General features: G+C 33.2%; 1 protein-coding gene across 2 annotated transcripts; it reads left to right on the top strand.

Annotated features, from left to right (window-relative positions):
• The first annotated feature begins 538 nt into the window (after nucleotides 1-538).
• On the top strand, nucleotides 539-23,504 carry LOC145304649 (uncharacterized). 2 transcript variants are annotated; one of them, XM_080146580.1, is made up of 23 exons: nucleotides 539-677; nucleotides 1,390-1,513; nucleotides 2,707-2,738; nucleotides 2,956-3,036; nucleotides 4,201-4,314; nucleotides 5,200-5,294; nucleotides 7,660-7,744; nucleotides 8,092-8,160; nucleotides 9,177-9,256; nucleotides 9,964-10,038; nucleotides 10,827-10,893; nucleotides 12,589-12,666; nucleotides 12,901-12,978; nucleotides 13,690-13,749; nucleotides 16,204-16,286; nucleotides 18,352-18,412; nucleotides 18,797-18,859; nucleotides 19,614-19,660; nucleotides 20,165-20,214; nucleotides 21,769-21,842; nucleotides 22,390-22,460; nucleotides 22,935-22,976; nucleotides 23,180-23,504. In XM_080146580.1, the coding sequence occupies exons 1-23, from the start codon at nucleotides 618-620 to the stop codon at nucleotides 23,265-23,267; spliced, it is 1,677 nt and encodes a 558-aa protein (XP_080002706.1). In that variant the 5' UTR covers nucleotides 539-617; the 3' UTR covers nucleotides 23,268-23,504. The 2 variants fall into 2 exon arrangements, with proteins under 2 accessions (XP_080002706.1, XP_080002707.1); XM_080146581.1 differs by lacking the exon at nucleotides 8,092-8,160.
• Nucleotides 23,505-23,564: the final 60 nt, after the last annotated feature.

Raw genomic sequence — 23,564 nt, 5'->3', positions numbered from 1 at the left:
GGGTTGGGTAAGAAGGGGAGGAAAAGGGGAAGGGGGTTGTGAGGAAATTTTCCTTTAGAATTGTTTGTCAGACTCACTTTCTCTTTTCCCTGGTTCTTGTTAAATAACTTAACAAGGATAACAACATCCATACACTAAAGCTTAATATTGCTAAACAGTATTCAAGGTGGCCAAGAAAATGTTAAGAAGGGGGGGGGGGGGGCAATGACATCCAATAAGGCGGAGGGTAAAGGGATGATTCCCCCCCCCCCCCCACCACCAAATAAAATTGGTGGCGCCGTTCGTACTTCCCAAAAATTGAAAAAGGTTGGACGTCCTTGCCTATATGATATAAATATTACCCTCCCCCCCACAATGAAAAAGCTTGGACGAACGGAGGGGGGGGGGGGGGGGGGGGCCGCGCCAAAGAAAATCTAGTAGTTGTTTAGTATTAAGGAAATTTTATGTTAAGTTCTCAAGAACATGCTAAATCCTAATCCTGAGAAATTGTTGTCAATTTATTATGCTTCAAAGAGATAACAAAGTGATTACTTTTATTGTTTAATAAAAACATACAAACAGTAAACAAAAATATGATTATTAAATTCTGAAGTTGTTTAGTAAACAATTTGCTCAGAATGAGGCTGGAGTTATTTTTGTTTGGTGTCCTGTCACTTTGTCAGCTTATTGCTGCTAGGGTAAGCTTTCACTTGCCATTTTAGTAGAAAACCTAAAGTTTTTTTTTTAGCAGGGATATAAAGGGATAAGACAGTGGCAGCTAAATTGATGTACATCCCCATTCAAAATACAATAAAAGTCGGTAAGCCAACAAATAAGAAAACGTTATTAGAAAACTTTGGGGACTAGTGTAATAAACAGCCCAATGTCTCCTCTCTCCATTGGATTTTAGTGCTCGATAGGGACTTTGTTGGAAAGCACCAATAATAAGAAAAATGGGTGGATACTCGCTAATTTGTTTGTTAATTGTTTCGGCAACAATTTAAAACATTTAAATTCTTACTTCAAATACCTGATAAAAGTTAATACACTACACAACAAAAAAATATAAAAACAAGGATGACATCATCCATAAAAGCGAAGCTCTGAAAGGACAAACTAACATGAACACTTGTAGAGTGTCTGAACTGAATAATCAGAATATGAATATATAAAAATCGAACAAAATTGTAAGTAAATTTGGACATTCTGGTAACGATTACAGAGTTCTTACGCTTTCTAAATCAGGAATAACCATGCAAAATTTGAAATCGATGGGAGAATTCTAACATGCCTAAATCAACGAAAAAAGCTAACCCCTTCGGATGGTTGTACGTATGGACGAGCGGACGGGCGGACCGACATTAATTATAGAAAAGCTTCGCTTTTTAAAATGATGAGTAAATTTTACAGGTGTCACCTGAAGTATACCTGAATGCCATCTATGAGCTGTCAGTGGAGACTCCTGTTCCTGGCAGGATCAGGGCTGTCAAGGAGGACTATCTCCAGAAATTCAGGATGAGGACAGATATCATGGGTAGGTAATTTGGATATTTGGATTAGATGCAGTTCACGGTGAATTTTCCAGGAATCAAAATATATTTTAAAAATTGTGAACTTTTTGTAAACTTAAAGGATGATAGTGACGGAACAAATGAACGTATATTATACCTGTACAAAATTTTTACCTACAAATGAAGGCCTTCAAATAGTCAGTAATGGCAAATATTTAGAATGCACATTTATCTCGCAGCGCACATAAATGCGCGAAAAAACTTATTTTACATTTGTTTTCTTCACTTAAGCTTTACACACCAGATTATGTATTAGGGTGGGTCGATTTTGGAATTTCACATTAGAAGAAATTGGTAAGGGTTATTGGGCCAATATAAGACCCTGTGAAACTTGAAAGGGGTTTTGTAATCTAAAATGACCGCATTGAAATGCTGATTACGAATCTGAAAACCATTTTGAAAAATATTGTTTCAGTCTGAAATGATTTTCAAATAACCTACCAAAAAAACAGTTTTGACTAAATCAGCTGTTTTTGAGATCTTATTCGAACTAGGAACAATATTTATAAAAATAGTTTTAGATTCGTAATCAGCATTTCAATGCGGTCATTTTGATATGCAACATGCATATAGTTTGAAGAAATTTAAATTTTTTGTTTTATAGGGGGCGGGCACATTTTATACCCCCAGCACGCCCGTTATTTTTGGATTACAAACCCCTTTTAAGTTTCACAGGGTTTTATATTGCCCCATTAACCCTGTCCAATGTCAACTAATGTGAAAATCCCAAAAAGCTTGTAAATCGACCCGCCCTATTATGTATAGGCCTTTTTTGCCGTCTTTAACCAGCCGCAAGCCTTTTAAGTTCATAGCTTTTTGAATCCCATGAACAATGTAGCATAATGCCCACAAAATTCCAGTTTTTCATTCCTAACTTTCCTTTATAAAATCTAATTCAGAAAGCATAACTTAAACATTATTTTCCAGCTTGCTAAGGTAACTTTGCTTTCAAGTCTGTATACGTAAAAAACATTTCGTGATTTCTCTTGGAAGGTTTGTGGTACCCTCTCCCTAAATAGTGATAAACCTTTCCGGGACTTATGAGAAGCTACTCTGTTAAGGAGAACTCGATCGGTTCATCGGTTAGTGAGATCCGTCGGTACAAACATCCTATAACTTTATTTTAAGGATTAATTTTCTTTTTAACCTGTTTTAGAGAAAAGCCAAGAAGACCTGCCATATTTTAAGGTAAAAATGAGAACACTTGATACTTAGTCTAAAATTGAATGTAAAATAAAAATATAAACTTTTTTGGTGAGGACCGAGGTGTTTGTTTTTTTTCTTATAGAAACTGTAAGGTTGACCAATTGGTTTATGTGATCTTTTTTTACGTGCAAATATAATATTTTTTCCAATTTTCAAGAAAAATTTCAAATCATGACATTAACCTAAGTATAAATTTTAGATTTTTCCCAAGTACCTGGCCTCAGTGGCTCCTGGCATGGAAGTTGAGTTTAACAACATCACCTGCTACCATTCTATTAAAGTAAGCATGTTCTAATTAAATAACCTAATACTAGTAGCGAAGCTACTCTATAATTTACTTTGTCTGACTGTCTGCTATAAAGGGAAATGTAATTTTCTAGGCTGCTTTCAAAACAGACGACTGTAATTTTTTTTTTTTGACGATTCCGTATAACAATGAGCATACAGTTTATGATGTACTTGGTCAGTCGATCTGTCAATCATGCGCTGACAAAAAAGTATGAATATCAAAACATAAAAAAAATGTATTTGAAAGGTTTTGTGTTTTTTTCCCCAGTATATTTTAAATTGATTATGACTACCGAACATTTCCTCTATAAATCGCTTTATCAGTATTTAATTTCCAAGCCTTTTTGGGTGATTTTCTTTGTGTGGATTTTTAAAAATCCTTGTAAAGCTTTAAATTGGCTAATAGTTATTTCTTTCATCGTATTATAAACCGCTTTCCGCGGATATAGAATGTATAATTATTAGATTAAAACCAGTTTTTTTAGCCCCGAGCTGCCGAAGGCACGGGCTAAAAAAATGGTTTTAATCTTATGATTGTACATTTCTATATTCGTAGAAAACTGGATATAATACGATGCTAGACATAGTTTTTTCGTATGGATGAGAACCGGTTCCTAATCACCGGATTCGAATGAATACGAGAAATTTAATTATTTTATCCAAAGAATCTATGAAAGTGGTTGGAAAAGATCGCTTGGTTAAGTTGAGAAATGTTATAAGTAGATAAATTCTAAGATTCAATAATGACGATATCATAAATCTGCAGAAGAATAATCTTTTGATACCCTCCTTGTAAACCCTGTGCACGCCTCTGGTAAAGTCAGAGGAAAAAAATATCAAAACCCGGCATCAAGTAACTTAAAGAGGTCAGCTACATCTTAGTTTCCGATCTTGTACATATCACCCTCATCCCATCAAAATATTTACTACAAGCTAAAAAGCTTCAAATTTCCAAAAAAAATTCAAAATTTGAAAGATTAAAATTTTGAATTTTGTTTTCCCTTTCAGCCTTTCCCTTTGACCGGAGTAGCTGAAATAGTTTTTGCAATAGTTGGTTTATCTGTCGTACAACTTCGGAAATTAGGGAAAAAATGGGTAATCAATTTTATGTTGCTACAACAGCAAAGCTACTCTACAACTAATTATATTATTTTAGTTGAGCACTGTGAAACTGAACTCGCAAGAAATTGAGCTGACCATCGAGCACAACGAGGCGGACAATATCCTTTGTCATAGGAGCTTTGTTGTCACCACTGGCAGCTTTGTTCAGGTTGGTAAACAATTAGGAAGCAGCTTATAGTGCCTATAATGACGTCATACAATAAAGAGATCTATCGTATATGTTGATGTAATTCAGACAACTATCTACCTTTCTTCTTTAAAGACCTCTTTCGTCTGCTTCTAAATTATTTTCTACTTGACTGTGTTAATATAATCGACATCATTGGTTGATTTTCAACAAGAAATATTTTAAAATAATTTCAACCATCTATCTTTAATGTTAGCAGAATAAACCCATTAGTCTACATGACAATTACATGAGCCCAATGAAATCTGCCATAAAGGAACGGCTGCCAATCCTTGGTATAATTAATGAAATAACTTAATAAGATTATATAACAATTTAGCAAAGAAGGTGTCTTAACTTTTTTGCTTTTTATTTAAAATAGCTAGTCGGTGTTTTTAGTATGTAGTAGGTGTAAAATTGTCAATAGAATTTAGATATGCAATCGTTTTTTTTTGTAGACCTCTTATTTTGAAGTATTTTTCAGTTTAATAAAAAAATTAAGTCGGTTTTAAGGTACTAAAACGCAACAAAAAAATGAATGAGAACCGGTTCTGATCCACCGGAATTACTTCAGGGTGGTGGTACCCTCCCCCAAAATTGTTATAAACCTTCCCGGGACCTATGAGAAGCTACCCTGTTAAGGAGAACCCGATTGGTTCAGTGGTTAGCGAGATCCTTTGGTACAAACACACGGACTAACAAACATTCTGTTATTTTACTTTAATTATATAATATACTAGTTGCTTTTCACCTGGCCTCTAGGGGAGGGCAAATAAGGATAGGACAACCGATTCGGACCAGCATTTTCCAAGACCTTTAGCTACAGACAAAAAACCTAACCACTTTATATTATAGATATATGTATAGGTGAAGGAGGTGTTTGGGAATGGCGTCCATACTTTTGTATTGACAAGTGATGGATCTCCAGAGCAAGACTGGGACCTGTTTGAAAGAGGACCAAGGTATAGAGGCCTGTAGTGGCACTTTAAATGTTTGTTTTTAAAAGTCTCTACGCTACATTTTTGTTGTTGACTTTTTTGTGATTTCTCTTGGGAGGGTGGTGGTACCCTCCCCCAAAATAGTTATAAACGTTCCGGGACCTATGAAAAGCTACACTGGTAAGGAGAACCTGATCGGTTCAGCGGATAGCGAGATCCTTCGGTACAAACATACAAACACAGATACACATAGACATCCTGTTACTTTGTTATCAAGATTGCAAAACTTTTCCAAATCTGGGGTCCATTTGCCCCAAAAGTTATTCATGTTAGAATCGTACCTAACTGTTAAAGGAATCATCATTTAAATGATTAGGACAATTCTAACATGCCTAAATAATCGATAAGAGCTATCAGTTTAGGACTAATAGACGGACGGTATTATAGACAGCTTTCCGCAGATATTAAAAAGAAAAATTAAAAGATTAAAATCAGTTTTGTTAATCCTGGAAAAAAATACTAAATAAGCCATATTTAAACCAAAGCACCATAAAAACTGACAAACAATATTGAGTTTTATTATGGATAAAAATATTTTATTTATAGGGTAGTTGCGCTTCTCATAAATTAAATTTTGTTTAACTTTAACAGAGTAAAAATGTTTTGGATTACAAAAATATTAAACAAATATTTATAATCTTATCAAAAGCCAAGTTTTTCTTCATTTAGACTTTGTCCGTCCATCTTTAAATTAAATTTAGTTAGGTTAAACTTTTACTATCGATTTAATAATGGGTACACCGACAAATTCCTCCTAATGCAACATGTCTTAAGTAAAACCTCCTAAAAAAAATTTTCCCCGGGGGTAAAATTTGCTTGGGGGGGGGGGGGGGTAATAACCCCCCTGAAATCTATTGGCAGGTGTAATTTATTTTACCCCCCCATAAAATTTACCCCCAGGGTAAAAATTTTTGGGGGGATAATTTAAATACTATTAAATTTTTTGGTCGGGATTATTTATTTTGGAGGGGATAATTAACCCCCAAAAAATGTTTGGGAGGGGGGAAATACCCCCTCCTAAATGGGTACATTTAAAAGGGGGGGGGGGGGTAATCCCAACTTTATCCCAACCCCCCTTGTACGTCCTTGACTGTTAGTACATCATTTTTGGAACATTTTTTACTTTGGAAGATTTAAAAATTAATTTTTTTATGAGGTTTTACTTAATATATATCGCATTAGGTGGATTGTCGCATTAGGACGTTTGTCCTTTAGGACGTTTGTCACATTAGGACGTTTGGCGCATCAGGACGTTTGTCGCATTAGGAGGTTTGTTGCCTTAGAAGGTTTGTCACATTAGGACGTTTGTCGCTGTATCAAAAATTGGAATGATTATGACTGTTGTCGGTGTAGTACCATTTAGAAAGCGTAGCAACGCTATAATTATTACCATCTCTATAATTAGCAAGCATCTATAGAATTATATTGTATATTAAATGCTTTGCTAATGTTCGTTTGTCTGATAATCTGATTGGATGTGCTTTGCTTTTATGGATGTTTCAATCTTTGTTTTTTTTTATATCTTACATAATAAAATAAATATAAAATATTTAAATTGTTTATACTTTTGAATATGTACAATATATAAATTATAAGCGGTCCAGTGGGGATAGACCAATATAAGATAAATAAAAGTTGTTGTTAACAATTGAAAATAAGGATTTTTCATTTTTGAGACATATTATATTGTTTAAAGTTTAATTTCAAACAAATATATTTTAAGATAAAAAAAAATGTTATATTTATTTTAATTATTAAACCTTTGAAAATCAATTTTTTTTAACTTTTATTGTTTTAAATAATTGAGTTTGTGTCAGGTGAGATTAGTTTTTCATTGCAATATTTCCTTGTACATTATATAACTTCTTTATTTAAAAAATATTAAAACCACTTAACAAAATTAATTAAATATATTCTGATATTTTAAAATTTAAATAGTACGAGGCATTAAATATTAAAAATTAGTAGATTTTTAAAATAATGAATTAAAAAACCCTTCCTATCTCGACTCGTATTACAGCTAGAAGTCATTAAAAATTGCTGTGTGGTTTCCTTTTCTTAAAAACATATTCCGATCATAAATCAGTAATTTTTTATTCCTTATTTCCTTTAATTAGCTTAGTAACCTTTACTTTCATTTTTTTTACATAAGAACTAAATATGGCAAAAGAACTCTTATTTTTTTAACATAAAGGACGTTTTTTTAGGTAATGATTATTTTTATAACAGAAATTTTAAATATATGACATTTCAGCGAGCGCATCCATTAATCAACCCCCCCCCCCTCCCCACCGTCCCAAATCATTTAGAAACAAACCTTTTTTTGCAGGGTATTTGTCCACCAAACCTCCCCCGAAGATTTAACCTACAAGATTGGAGCTACATTCGCCCTTTTTGAAGCGGAATTCACTACGGTTAGTATGAACATAAGTGTTCTTGATAAATTCACTGTTTGAAAAAGTCTTTGATACTTCTAGGTTTTTTTTATTAAAATATATTTCGGTGTACATTGCACCCTCTTCAGTCTAAATGGCATAAATCAGATTTGTTTACCTTGGCTTATTTGTAGGATGGGGGGAAAGCCCCATAATAACCATGCTGGTCAATCATTAACATCTTTCTAACCTAACCTAAAAAAACTATCAAAAGCTATTGTGAAAATACGACGAAACCCCATACTTCGTTTTCTTGCTATGATGCGAATCTTCATTTAAACCTTAAAAAAAACTAAAAACAGTTTTGACTTGAGAAAATAATTTAGGAAGTGCCCCAAGTGGTGGCAGATATGAACAGAGAATTTATGAAATCTTATATTGGTATTGACATGGAGGTTAGTATCAACTAATTTAAGAACAGCTGCGAACTTACATCTCAATAATCCTTATAATAAAGTAACAGGATGTTTATCTGCCTGTTTGTTTGTACTGAAGGATCTTGCTAACCGCTGATTAGGTATGTTTCTTCTTTACATAGGTCTTGAGAAGGTTTTTTAACTATTTTTGGGGTGGGTACCACCACCCTTCCAAGAGAAATCGCCCCTAGAAAGAATTCTCTAGGGGTTTTATCCACTAGTAGTTTATATAGAACCGGATACACCACGTGTGCATATATTGGTGTAACGAAGCAGTTGATAGTGTCCATTACAAAATGACGCCATACAATACAAATGACAAATGAGATGCTAGATAATATTTTAAAATTGGTCAATTACAATGTACACTGGCCTATTATTGGCCAATTGTATTGTATGACGTCCTTTTTTATTAGGCACTATCAACTGATGTAACTCTGAACTAAATCTTGCTTAATGATGTGCATTATTATAAGGTCAAACACCCTTCAGACAACCGACCTTTTTAGTTTTCATTGGACAACCTTTGTCTGGAAGTTCTAACTTTTCAGAGTAATAAGTTACGCTTGTTTTGAGCCAAGGCATTCACAATGGTTTCCTTCAGGGATAGTGGTCCCGCAAGGCTAGGGTCTTAAGCAAGGTTTTAGGCGAAGGATAAGAAAATTTTAATTGATTTCTAAAATAAATTGGGTGGGGAGGAGCCGGGGGGGGGGTGTATACAGTGTATTCAGTGCTCAACAGACACTTTATTTGAAGTAGGTTTGGGCTGGATATCCGGCCATTTTCAATATCCGGCTGGGTACCGGATATTAAAACCATCTGGATACCGCATAAACGGCTGATTTGTAATGCCAGATATCCAACGTTGGCCAGATATCCAACATGATGCCTAATATCCGGCATTAGAAATAAGCCGGATATCTGATATCCGGTATCCGACCAAAAAAGGATCCGGCCCAACTCTAGTGTGAAGGCACCAAGATTATTTTGTTTAGCCACGTGGTGCCAATGTGCCTGAGATTCTGGATATACCTGAGCATCTTATTCAAGATGGAGATACTTTTAACATCATCAGGTATAATAAAAGGCTACTGCGTGGTTTGACATGAACTGCATCAGCTCGTTGCTTATTAAATTCTCATATGTATGAGAGGATGTAAGTGTGATACAATTATCTTTGAGCAGCTCAGCTAATATAAAATTAGATTTAAATTAAAAAATAGTAAATACTTAAAAAAATAGTTGATATTCAAAAAATATTGAAGCTTTTAAGGTAAATAAATTTTAATACATTTTTATTAATTTTTAGTAAAATAATAATTTATCTATCTATCTATCGATTTATCTATCTATCTATCTATCTATCTATCTATCTATCTATCTATCTATCTATCTATCTATCTATCTATCTATCTATCTATCTATCTATCTATCTATCTATCTATCTATCTATCTATCTATCTATCTATCTATCTATCTATCTATCTATCTATCTATCTATCTATCTATCTATCTATCTATCTATCTATCTATCTATCTATCTATCTATCTATCTATCTATCTATCTATCTATCTATCTATCTATCTATCTATCTATCCATCCATCTATCTATCTATCTATCTATCTATCTATCTATCTATCTATCTATCTATCTATCTATCTATCTATCCATCTATCTATCTATCTATCTATCTATCATCTATCTATCTATCTATCCATCTATCTATCTATATATATATACATATATCTATCTATCTATATCTAAATATCTATATATCTAGATTGAACGGACTTGCTCCTATGATAGCCTGGGCTATGGGCGCCTCTACTGGACATACTGTCGTAGCTCTGTGGAGGTAAGCCTTACATTATAGAGATGCTTCACAACTAGTGACTTTATAGGATGTCTGTCTGTGTGCCAAAGGATCTTGCTAACCACTGAACCTTTATGGTCCTCCTTCATAAGGTATCTTATCATAGGTCCTGAGAAGGTTTTATACTATTTTGGGTACCACCACCTCCCCAAGAGGAAATTGCCCCTATAAAAAATGACACTTTTCCAAAGATATTTTTTTTATCAAAACTACAATTGAAAGTTGGGATGGGGGGGGGGGGTAACGGACGACTCCTCCTCCCCCCCTCCTCAAGGGCCCCTAGGGGCCTCTAAGGATGTAGTTTTATAATATATGATTGATTTACTACTAAAAATTATGGAAAAATCTTTAACTTATTAAAAAAGCAAGTACTTTCCCTCAAAGTGCGTATAGAGCACTAGATCCCCCACTCCTTTTATTTAAAAAAAAACTGAAAATAAGGGGAGATTTTTTACTATGCCAAGTGCAACCCTGCAGTGGCTAAGAAATTTACAATAAGTAAAAAGATTTTTATCTCCATACTCCTATCCTTGTTAGCTAATTTGTTTAAGCCTAGTTCACAAAAGACAAAGGTCAACCAGTGGAAATTTTAGGTCGACCTAAAGAAGATTTAGGTTGACCGATTTTTTAAAGGCATTTGTTAGTTGTACTTGTTTAGGTTGACCTACAGAATAAATCGGTCGACCTCTAAAAGTTGCCAGACATAATCTTCTACCTGGATTATATTCTATACTTTATCTTTTTTGATTGAAATATGTTTTATTGGTCAGGGAAGAAAGATTATACCTGTGTGAGTCTACAACAGTCTCCGAGTGTTGGCCAACCAACGGAATCCAGGTAACCACCTGCAACTTTGGCATCCGCTCTTTGTAGGCCCAACACCACGTCATAGCTAAAGACGTTAAAAATGGTTCCTCTATCATATGTGCGACATAAATAGTTAGAGCAGGAGAATTCCTTCCCCAAAAAGTGGCTCAAGACTTCCTGACAAAGGTTGTGAATGTGCAAACAAAGGAAGAAGAAAGAAAAAGTCCCTTCACAGATTATGACGTCATACGATAGAATAGCCAATGAGAGGCAAGTACACAATTTATGCTGGCCTTGACGTCATAATCTGTGGAAGGACTTTAATCATCTTCTTAAAGGAATGTTTATCTAAAGAGCGTTTTACTATTTAATCCTGCACTTCAGCAGTTGAACTGCCATTTCCATGAAGAGTTAGTTCAGAAATACACCAAATTAAGATCTTGTGGTGTACATCGATTATCCAGTTTAACTAAATTCACCATACTCCCAAGAGAAATTACGAAAAAATATAAAAAAATCTTTTTATGTTTAGAGACTTGAACGCAACATAGATAGGAAACGTATTATTTAAAAAAAACATTTAAAGTGCCACTAGAGGCCTCAATTTCAAATTATTCTCCCTATTTATTATGTTTTTTGGCTCTTTAAGTTGTATCAAATGAATTAATCTATAATACAAAGTAGAACGATGTTAGTCTGTCTGTCTGTTTGTTTGAGATTTTAGATGTTTTTTTGTAGTTTGTCTAAATATATGTAGTATTAACGTTTATTCATGGTATTTCTATCGTTGTTATACAATTACACTTTATTTATCCCATTTAATCTCTTTCAAATGTTGTTTTAAAGTTAAGCTGTTTGTAATTAGTTATATTAAATGTTAAATTATAATAAAGTAACAGGATGTTTGTCTGTTTGTGTGTTTGTATGTTTGTACTGAAGAATCTCGCTAATCGCTGAACCGATTGGGTTCTCCTTAACAGGTTAGCTACTCATAGGTCCCGGGAGGGTTTATAACTATTTTTGGGGAGGGTACCATCCCCCCCAACCACAAAAAAAATCCTACCCCACCAAATTAAAAAAAAAAAATTTCTTTTTAATTCTAAAATAAAAAAATTGGTTGTCAAATTTATTCTCCCTCCTCAAATGCCCCTAGAGGCCTCTAGGGGCGTAGCCGCTAATGTTAAATAAGAGAATAGTACTGTAGAAAAATACGATTTAAGTGCTAAATACAAATAATTTTTTTGTTGGGAAAATTAAAATTTAGAAGAAGGGTAATGAGCAAAAATTTAAAATCTCCAATGATCTAATGATACCCTTTCTATACATTACAACTAGTGATTGAAACGTTTGGACACTCAACTTAAATAACCGACAGATAAAATTTAAGTCTCTAGAGTTGCTAGGCTAACGTATAAGAAAACGTTATTATAAAACTTTGGGGACTAGTGTAATAAAACTTCCCATTGTTTCATAAGATAATGGCCGATAAATAAATGTACATCCCCAATGATGACACACGAAATTACTCCTTCTAAGATTAAAATTAGTGGTTGAAACGCTTTTAATTGTAGGGAGAACTCCATCGCTCATAAACAGGTGCAACTTAATAAAATGTTCAGATAAAGGTCTTGAAATCAAAGGGTGATTGAAAATTTTTTTTTGAAAAATCGGATTACAGGTTTTTTTCTTAGAAAATGTGTGATAAATCCAGATTTTTATCCGTAGTGCAATCCCTACTCTACCTGGGTGGAATGGGCCAGACAGGCAGATATGCACGCGGTTTGGGCACCTTTGGATAGAAAGGTACTTGTTCATTTTTATCTCGAAAATGGATTTTTTGTGTGAATGGTGTTTCTCATATTTGTATTTGGACTGGTTTTTGGCTATTATTCTGATAAAAATTTATTAAGATAAAGCCTCTAGCGGCTAGTGTGAAAAAGTTGTACTTCTGCGGGGGTTGTAGGGGGGTGGTATTAATTCATTGTAAATTTATAATTGTTTACGTTTGATACATACATTGTTTTTTTTTTAATCTAGCCCGGGGCTCGAACTCTTGACAGGAACAAGGCCTGGAGTTTGGTGGACAGACTGGTCGGGAATGATTATGGCTACGAGGTAAATTAAACTTTATATAAATGTAACATGATGCCTATCTGTGTGCAGATGCGACATCTAAGTTTCAATAAATTGAATGTCACAATAGGAGACCGTATCGTCACCACCATGTGTGTCTGTTCTTTTGTCTGTATTTGTACCAAATGATCTTTCTAACCACTCTCCTTGGTTCTCCTTTATAGTAAAGCTTCTTACAGGTCCAGGGAAGGTTAGTTACTAGTTTGTGGAAAAGTTTCTACGCTTTCAAAAAAAAAATCAAACCTGGAAAGGTTCCCCTGCATGCGTAGCCGCTAGTAAAAAAAAAACAAGCCCTTAGAGCTTACACTTATCCAAGATAAGACAAACAAATATTCATATTTTTCAATATCTTACAACTTTGCTTTTGTAAATTCTTTCTTTAAATCACCTTGTGTATGATTTATCTAATGTTAAATTTGTGTGACCGTAGCAAAGCAACTGATAAAAATGGCTATTAATTTACCCCCTTCAAGAGTGGTTTTATAAAGAACTTGTTCAGAATCCTAAAAATAATAATTTTTCTTGTCATGATTGTGCAGTAACTCCTAAGGGTTTAAAATTGTATAAAAAATTTGATTTGTTGGATTTTTTAGTTGCCAGATACGAAAACTACGCATCTTGTAGGGCTAGATGGCAGTTGTCTAGTTAGGATTGGGAATCTCTAACTAAATTTTGATGAACTGTATGATGTAGGTTGTATTAATGGGTTGGCTGGATACAATCAAAGATAATCTTCCTTGTGTAAAAGACAGGTACACAGTTGAATAACCAAAGTATAGAATAAAAACAAGGATGACAACATCCATAAAAGCTAACCTTTGAAATAGGATAGTTGGAACATTAACACTTGTAGAGTGTAATAACTTAATAACAGAATATTAATTCATAATTCTTTAAAAAATGTATATAAATTTGTGCCAAAATTGTTTGAACACAGGATACTGTTTTCGACATACCTATATTTCCAAACTTGAATACCTATAGATATGCTTTTATTGGACATATGGACTTTCTGGTAATGTTAATAGAGATTTTATGCTTTTAAATTATGCCTATCTATTACAGGAATCACCATGCTAAGTTTTAAATCTAAAGGACATTTCTAGCATGCCTAAATTATCGATAAGAGCGATCCGTTTTGGACCTATGGAAAGAGCCTAATTAAAGAAAACCTTTGCTTGTAAATTATGTTAAAAAGTATATTATTTTCTTTTTTTTGATTTAGATACAAGTTACTTAAATAATCTTAATCTGCACTTAAATTCAGATTAAATAGATCTAAAATTTAAAGTAACAGACATATAAAATTTAATTTGTTAAGATTTGTACTAGAGTTGGGCCGGATATCCGGCCATTTTCAATATCCGGCCGGATACCGGATATTAAAACTATCCGGCCGGATATCCGGCAATATAATCTTTTATATTTTACAACAAAAATCTCTGTTTTTAAAATCATAAATGGCTGTAATTTTCTTATTATTGAAGCTAGAAGAAAATTTTTTTCTGAATATATTTATCTTTATGTAAATATTATATTAGAAATCTCAAAACACAAATTTTGGCGATGGCATCAGTACTTGATAGCTGCCAGCCGCAAACCGACGGTTGGCAGGTAAACGGCAACGGATTTTATGAAATTGTAATATGTCATGAAGATATATAAGCCTAAGTTTAAAATTTGAAATCTTCAAGTAAAAATTTGCGGTCACAGGAACCGTTTAAAGATTTCTGGAGACCTGGAGGTTCAGGGCTTGCAGGATTATACCTGGAACCTGAAATCGACTTGAACATCTATATTACATATGAGGATGTACGACTATAGGATATTTTAGTATTAGATAACATGAAATGCTTTGTTTAAGTAAAAACATAAGAATGACTTTACCAGATTTGTTGGCATCCTGTGCCCGCCAGGAAGGAGTTAGTAAAAAAATTTCAACTCTCAGTTATGTGTCATATCCATATTTTGAAAGTCACTCAATTATAGCCCATTACCTTTTATACACAGAAAATAGGATATAAAAAAAACAAGGGGGGGGGGAGGGCAGGCATTTAACGCCACCTCCTCGCCAATCCTCCAACTATTAGGGGTTGATATTACAGATTGAGGGTAGTAATAGTTTATTAGGATCATGGAAAGAAAACGAAGTTGCCGGTTTCGTCGTTTTTTCACAGTAGCCTTTCTCCTATTTCTAGCCCCTGCGGGGGGCTCTAGCCCTGCGGGGCAATCATTAACATTTACTTAACCTAATCTAACCTAAAATAACCCTTCAAAAGCTACTGTGAAAAATCTCGCTAACTGCTGAACCGATATGGTTCTTCTTGAGAGAGAAGCTTCTTATAGGTCCCAGGGTAGTTTTAGGCTGTTTAATTTTTATTAAAAAAATCGTTGTAAGGTTTTAAGTTATTTTTCTGCACTTTCATGTACCTTCTAATATCCCTAGACGCAGTATAATATAAAACACCAGTTTATGAAGAAATTATTATCACCTAACCAAATATAACCTAACCTAACCTAAAATAACCTATTAAAAGCAATTTTAAAAATACAAAATTACTTTAATATGTAGTAATTTGGCCGGTTATCCGGTAATTTGGCCGGATAACCGGATATTTGCCGGATATCCGGCCGGATATCCAGTATCCGGCCAAAAAATATCCGGCCCAACCCTAATTTGTACTCTAAAATGATACATTACATCAGTAGGTAAGTAGTTCACACATGTAAATTTAAGAAAACACCTCTTTACATTTTCAGTTTAATTTACTTTTGTGTACTTTGTTTTTTGCAGCAGGAAGAGAAATCAATATACATACAACCTCTCTATCTATAATACAAAGTAGCTTGATGTCTCTCCGTCCGTCCGTCTGTCTGTTTGTCTGTTTGTCCGTCCCTTAAGATCTCGGTAACCACAGAAATGATTGGATTCAACTCTTCATGGGATATACCTACTGGTCCTGTGGTGGTTTTAGGCTATTTTCTAGGGGGGGGGGGGGAGGTGGAACACCCACAACCCCCAAAAAAACAAAAAAAAAATCCCCCCCATTTAAAAAAAATGTATTTGTGGCTGCATTGGTAGCATCACCAATTTTATTTTTAAAAATTACCTCTTTGGACAAAGCCCCTAGAGGCTAGGGGCGTGGGCGCTAGTAGTATATATTTGAATGATGACTTTTTATATAGATAAAAATGCTTATTTTTAAGGAATTATCAGATTTTTGTTTGGAAGCGGAGCACTTTGAAATGTTGTTTGCCTATATTCAACGAGTAAGCTTCGCTGCAGCTAGGTAATATTTTTCCTGGTATGGATTCGAAACAGGTTAATATCCGCTGGATCAGAACCGGTTCTAAGCCATACTTATAAATCATGAATTGTAACATATTATATCCAATTTTCAACGAATATGAAATGTACAATGATAATATTAAAACCAGTTTTTGTTATCCCGTGCATTTGCCATATCAAAATAGTTTTAATCTTACATCGTATATTTTTATATCCGCGGAAAGCTGCTTATGATATGATGAGATAAACAACTAGTTCAACTATTCTATGATCAAACTAGCGGTTATGACACTAGAGGAACTTTAGGGTAGGGGTAAGGGGGGCGAGATTAGTTCATCAACTTGTGATTGTCATTTTTACAGGGATGATTTTTCTTGGGAAGTTGGTTTTACCCTCCAAAAAATTGTTACAATCCTACCCTGGCCCTATAAGGATGAAGGAAGATGTCCATCATAACTATTTTCGGTTCGATTCGCCCCATCTCTTTATGCATTCCCCTTTGAACTGGATTTTTCTGGATTATCTTTTCCAAAACTTGATAGCGATAAGGTGTTTATACAAGTGCGCCAATGTTTTTTTTTATAAAATTGTTAAAAAATGACATCTGTTTGGTTAGAATCAAATTGGCACAGTGTAACTTTCTATATTGCTCAAGCAAAATAGGGATAGATGGATAAATGTAACTGCTTTTGGCCTACCTCTTCTTTTGACGTCAGGAAATACCCTATACACCATCTGTTTTCTAGGAGGTTTCTTTCACCTTTCCCTTTCTCCTTCCCTCTACTATGACGTCAATAGGATAGGTAGGCCAAAAGCGGTGACAACTATCCCCATTTTCCTAGTTTACTAAACAAAGGTACCAGCAGTACAACAAATAGCTGGTGTTCTATTCAATTATTATTTTAGAGTATTTGTACCAGCAGTATAACAAAGAGCTGATTTTCTATTCAATTATTATCATAACTATGTTTTAGAGTATTTGTACCAGCAGTACAACAAAGAGCTGGTGTTCTATTCAATTATTAGGATAACTATATTTTAGAGTATTTTTACCAGCAGTACAACAAAGAGCTGGTGTTCTTTTCAATTATTAGGATAACTATATTTTAGAGTATTTGTACCAGCAGTACAACAAAGAGCTGGTGTTCCATTCAATTATTAAGATAACTATATTATAGGGTATCTGTACCAGCAGTACAAGAAAGATATGGTGTTCCATTCTATTATTAGGATAACTATATTTTAGAGTACTTGTACCAGCAGTACAACAAAGATCTGGTGTTCTATTCAATTATTAAGATAAATATATTTTAGAGTATTTGTACCAGCAGTACAACAAAGAGCTGGTGTTCTATACAATTATTAGGATAACTATATTTTATAGTATTTGTACCGGCTGTACAACAAAGAGCTGGTGTTCCATTCAATTATTAGAATAACTATATTTTAGAGTATTTGTACCAGCTGTACAACTAAGAGTTGGTGTTCTATTCAATTATTAGGATAATTATATTTTAGAGTATTTGTACCAGCTGTACAACAAAGAGTTGGTGTTCCATTCAATTATTAAGATAACTAAATCTATTATAGGGTATCTGTACCAGCTGTACAAGAAAGATATGGTGTTCCATTCTATTATTAGGATAACTATATTTTAGAGTATTTGTACCAGCTGTACAACAAAGATCTGGTGTTCCATTCAATTATTAGTAAAACTATATTTTAGAGTATTTGTACCAGCAGTACAACAAAGATCTGGTGTTCCATTCAATTATTTGGATAACTATATTTTAGAGTATTTGTACCAGCAGTACAACAAAGATCTGTCGTTCTATTCAATTATTAGGATAACTATATTTTAGAGTATTTGTACCAGCAGTACAACAAAGATCTGTCGTTCTATTCAATTATTAGGATAACTATATTTTAAAGTATTTGTACCAGCAGTACAACAAAGAGCTGGTGTTCCATTCAATTATTAGGATAACTATATTTTAGAGTATTTGTACCAGCAGTACAACAAAGAGCTGGTGTTCCATTCAATTATTAGGATAACTATATTTTAGAGTATTTGTACCAGCAGTACAACAAAGAGCTGGTGTTCCATTCAATTCAACTCTTCTTCAGGTATAACCAGGGAAGAAGGGACATTAGACTCTTAATTAAATAAGCAGAGGCTTAATTCAACTTTTTAGGACTTTCAAAATGGCTATCCCTTAATTTTGTAATTTAGCAAAAACCAATAAAATTGATTTAATATGACTTTAAATACACATATACATACATGTTTATGAAAAAAAGTAACGGGTTTCAAAGTATATCATAGTAGCTTTTCTCCTATTTCTAGCCCCTGCGGGGAGGGGGATGGCTCTAATACTGCAGGGCAACCATTAACATTTATGTTACCTAACCTAAACTAAAATAACATATCAAAAGTTACTGAGAAAATACAACGAAACCTGATACTTTGTTTTTTTTTTCCAGGAACCAATTAATGTTATATATGTTAAGGCTTACTACAAAGCACATCTAAATGGCGTTGAACCAACAGAAATATTCAGCATAACTGAAAAGGTATTATAAATTGTCATCATTGTGTTATACATAAAGCTTTTATTGTATCCTTATAATAAAATAACAGGATGTGTGTTTGTCTGTTTGTATGTACCGAAGGATCTCGCTAACTGCTGAACGGATCGGGTTCTCATTAACAGGGTAGTTTCTCTCAAAGGTCCCCGATGGTTTCAAACTATTTTGGCTCCCCAGAGAAATCGATAAAAATAAAAGAAAATTAAAAAACGCTGCCCTGCGGACATTTTTGCAATTAGCTAGAAACATAACTAACACCATCTAGCGGCGAAAAAAATATTTTTGGTAAATAGCTAATTTTAAAATAGATTAAAAAGAATCAATTTTACGTGTCCCTAGAGGCCTATAGGTTCTTAGCCACTAATTATACATAAAGCTTTTAATTATGTTATGTAAGTAAATTGTTAACATGTTTGCTTAGAAAAATAAAGCTTCCATTTGGGGACAGCTTAAGTAAAATTTTTAAACTCAGAGATGTCGACAAAGAAGTAACAATATTTGGTATTATTTAGCAAAGTTAGGTTAACAAAGCCTATATTCTCTTTAAATAATATTCCAAAAAGCTTGTAAATGATATAATTACATTGAGACAATCTAGTGATTATTATCAAAAACTAAATGGCTGTTTTTTTTTACTATAACATTTTTTTATTATTATTTAATATCTATATTTGCGACTACTTTTACCACACAGTATTTTCCATTTTTTAATATGTCCTGCTTCATATTTTACTATTAGGATGGATGGTTGTATGAGACAACTAGAGATGGAAAACCAGTTGTTAGGAACATTTTTATTTTTAAAATACTTTATTTGAATAATTGAAAAATCAGACGTTTTACATCAATTTATTTCTATCCTCAAGCTGATGAAATGTACAGCTGTTTATAAGATCTAAATTGACATACATAAATGAAATAAATAAAATGTGTAAATTACAAAAATTCCTATTTCATAGTGTGTTAAAAACTGGATATTTTATGTAGAACAATTTTTGGGTATAGTCCATTTCGTGGCAACGCACCATAAGGGGCGATTTTTCGTATTATTGAAATGGCTTTTGATAGGTTATTTTAGGTTAAGTTAGGTTATATTGGGTTAGGTGATTACCCCGCAGGGTTTTAGCTCACCGCAGGGGCTAGATGAAGGAGAAAACCTACTGTGAAAATACGAAGAAACGCCCCTTGAGGGGCTTTGACACGAAAGGGACTATATCCTAATTTTTATATGAACCTATAGTGTTACGAACTGATGGACAGACAGAAAATTAATAAAATGTTGTAAAACAGTTACTCCATGGTGTGCAATGTTTTTGTCTGTAATGTGTGGAAAGCTGGAGGTAATAATGAATATTTATCCCACCTTATCAGCTTTCCGTGGATAGTAAAATACAAAAATCATAAATTAAATTCCAGTTGTTTTTTTTTATCCCGAGGGGCCGATTGCATAGGCTAACAAAACTGAAATTGGTATCATGCTTTCTATTTAAATATTCACATACAATGGTCTATAATTTTGAGTATATTTTAGAACCGGTTTAAATCTATTGTAAATTGATCGATTTCAAAGCCCCGCTAAAAAACATGATTATTATGAAGGAAGCTAAGCTCTATACATTCGATAATGTATGCTAAACAAGGATGATAACAAAAAATCATGGATGAGGCAAGAAAATTTTAAGACAATTTGTTAAAATCACGAATATTTTTTTTGATATTTCTATTTTGTATCATGACTGACAGACCGACGGACAATGTAAATTACATACAGGATGCTCATTGGTATAGGGAATCTTTACAAATAAAATTAAGACGTCTTTCTTGAATAGCAGCTGTGAAAATCAAACTTTCCTCATATTGTTATTAATTGACTAACAGACTGCTGGACAAAGTGAATTATAGAAAAGATTTGCTAAAAGGATAGCTATTAGCTATGTCAACGAATTTTAAATGTGGTACAGAACAATATCCAACATAAATTAAAAAATTGGGAGTTTCTGTGTTATGAAAGTTGTTGCAAATATAAGTATTAAAAGAACAATATATTAGAACAGACAGAAAAATAGAATGGGTTATATACAGGTGTAGCTATTCTAACAAATCAATTCTACAAAAATCATAAAACCTTTTAAAGTATGGTGGGGGTATACTTTGTTTTTACGTAACTGAAGAGGGGTGGGTAAGAAGGAGAGGAAAAGGGAAGGGGGTTTTGGGGAAATTTTCCTTTAGAATTGTTTGTCAGAATATCATTCCCTTTCCCTGGTTATATAGAAGCTTTGAAATAAAATTTCTTTTAACCTTATTATTTAGGTATTATTCATATTTAAAAATCAAATTTTTAAATAGAAAAATGCTAAATTTCTAGAATTTTTCCATAATCTCTATTTAATAAGGGATAATATAAAAGTGCAAAACTAATTGGTTGATTATATATATTATATATATATGGTAAGACAATCTTTAACTGATGTACAGTAAACAAAGTCTCAAATAAAATACTGATCAATAAGAAAAATGGACTTAAAGGGAGTAGTATTTCAATGGTAACTTACTGGGTTACGGTGGTAACAGTTCACGTTCAAGTCCCCATTTGCCAAGTTGAATTTCTCAGTTGTCAGCCCCCCTCCCCCCTATTATCTCAGCTCCTATAAGAGCTAGAGGGCTAGTGCAAGTCCCCTGTTTGATAAAGAATTTCCGACTAAAAGTGAGTCAAAGTCATTTTTTGCTTCCTTAACACTTTTATTTAACAACCTTTGTTTATAGGTCCTTTTTTAGTTGTCTTTAGATGAAAGGACAGCAATCTATTTTTGTCAACTTCAAAAAAGGAAATGTTTTCATGAAAATCAATTTTAAATATTTATAAAGTTGTGTTTAATTATTGTTTTCTATTTTAGGATTATTCAATGATACTGATGTAAACTGTGGAGATAGTTCTGTTAATGACAACTACAAACTGAAAATGTATCAGGTAAACTTAATAGAAGTCTCACTGCTCTATAATCAGGACCTTTAAAAATCTTCAACTGTTTCTGGAATTCTTACAGACATATTCCCAAATGTCATACTAAAGAATTAGAGTTTACAATCTCAATCTTAAATAAAAGTTTCTTAACATTAAAAGAAAAATACTTTCTTGTCTGCAATTATAAGGTTTTGAACAACAATTCCATGTTATGGCATCATTTTCATTTTTTTTTCTCCATATCTTAGACCTGTTAGGGGACTAAAAACTTCTTCCTTTCTTACTTTTAAGAAGAACTAGGAAAGAAATATAGGACTTAACCAAAATTTGACGGTAAAATTGTAGAAAGAAATGAATGCAAAATTCTAAATATACTAAGAAAAACCATTCTGGACCTTTCTCAACATGAATAACTTTTTAAACTATTTAACATGAACTAAATTTTAAACTTTTTATCATGAAATAAATTTTAAGCCTTTTAACATGAATTAAATTTCAAAATTTTTAACAAAAATTAATTCCTACCAAATTTTTAATCTAAAAAAATTATCAGGATCCTGAGCTAAGACCAGATATTTGCAAGGAAATGGATCCAGATAATCCTCTCTGCCAGATTACTGGAAGGTATGGACCAGGGGGTATTAGGAATAAATCATCTACTTACAGTCAATCATTTATTAATTTTTTTTATTTCCTGAAGTAGTGGTTAGAAATTTGGCATGTCTTTCCCTTTTTTCTGCAGATTTTATGTTTTTATCCAGAAGTCATACATCCTAGAAAAAATTATAAAAAAAATATATTTAGCACAAGAACCATTCTTATTTTTCCGAACAGTAGATTTCATAGTTGTTCTAACAGTAGGCATACCTTTTTTCTACCATTAACACAAGCCGCACAATTTAAATTTAAAAATCTACGCATATCTTTTGAACAACCTTCATGTCATTTATTTCAAGAAAGTCATAACAGTCAAATAAAAATATAGTCTGGTTAAAATTCAATTCAGAATTTTGCCATCCTTGAACTAGCAGAATGCTTTCCTTACAAGCATAGCCTTATTTTTTTGATACTTTATTAACAATTTAATTCTGTTTTTAGGTATAGTTTGAGACTGGACTCTGAACCTGGTGTCCTTCCAAGGTAAATTTATTTGAGAGTTAATTTCAAGAGTAATACTTTATTTTACCTGGAATTACCTTAGATATCACTGTTCATTCATTGTATGTTTTAATCAATTACAAAAAAGAAGAAAAAACAACTTTTTTTAAATTACCAGTTCAGCAAAGATATTGTTATTTCCAACATTGCCCTACCTATTGAGATTATTATTCTTTTTTTTTCAGATATAACTACATCCCTGTGGAAGATATTGGAGACTTTGGTAGCTGCCCAAGTATGGCCCCTGACTATCTGGCTCCCCATGACTGCTAGATATCTGCACAAGCTTGGCCACTGACTTCCTGTCTCCTCATGACTGCAAGATACCTGTCTAAGTATAGCTCCTATATACCTGGATCCTCCTGACTGCTGGTTACCTGTTTGGCATCATTACTTCACTTAAAAAATAGATTTTGGCTGAAGGAAACCAGTTTTGCCACAGAAAACTGTAATCTATTCATCCCAAAAATGTATTCATTTTTCACAGTAAATAAAAAGATACTATGAAAAGTTATTTTTGCTTGAGTGGTAAAGATATCATCATTATGTTTATTTTTCATAATTTTTTTC

Source organism: Acartia tonsa, chromosome 13, assembly GCF_053477335.1.
Source record: "Acartia tonsa isolate MP-2025a chromosome 13, ASM5347733v1, whole genome shotgun sequence".
NCBI classification, from domain to species: domain Eukaryota; kingdom Metazoa; phylum Arthropoda; class Copepoda; order Calanoida; family Acartiidae; genus Acartia; species Acartia tonsa.
Note: the sequence above shows the minus strand (reverse complement) of the source record. Positions and strands in the feature narration are given on the sequence as shown.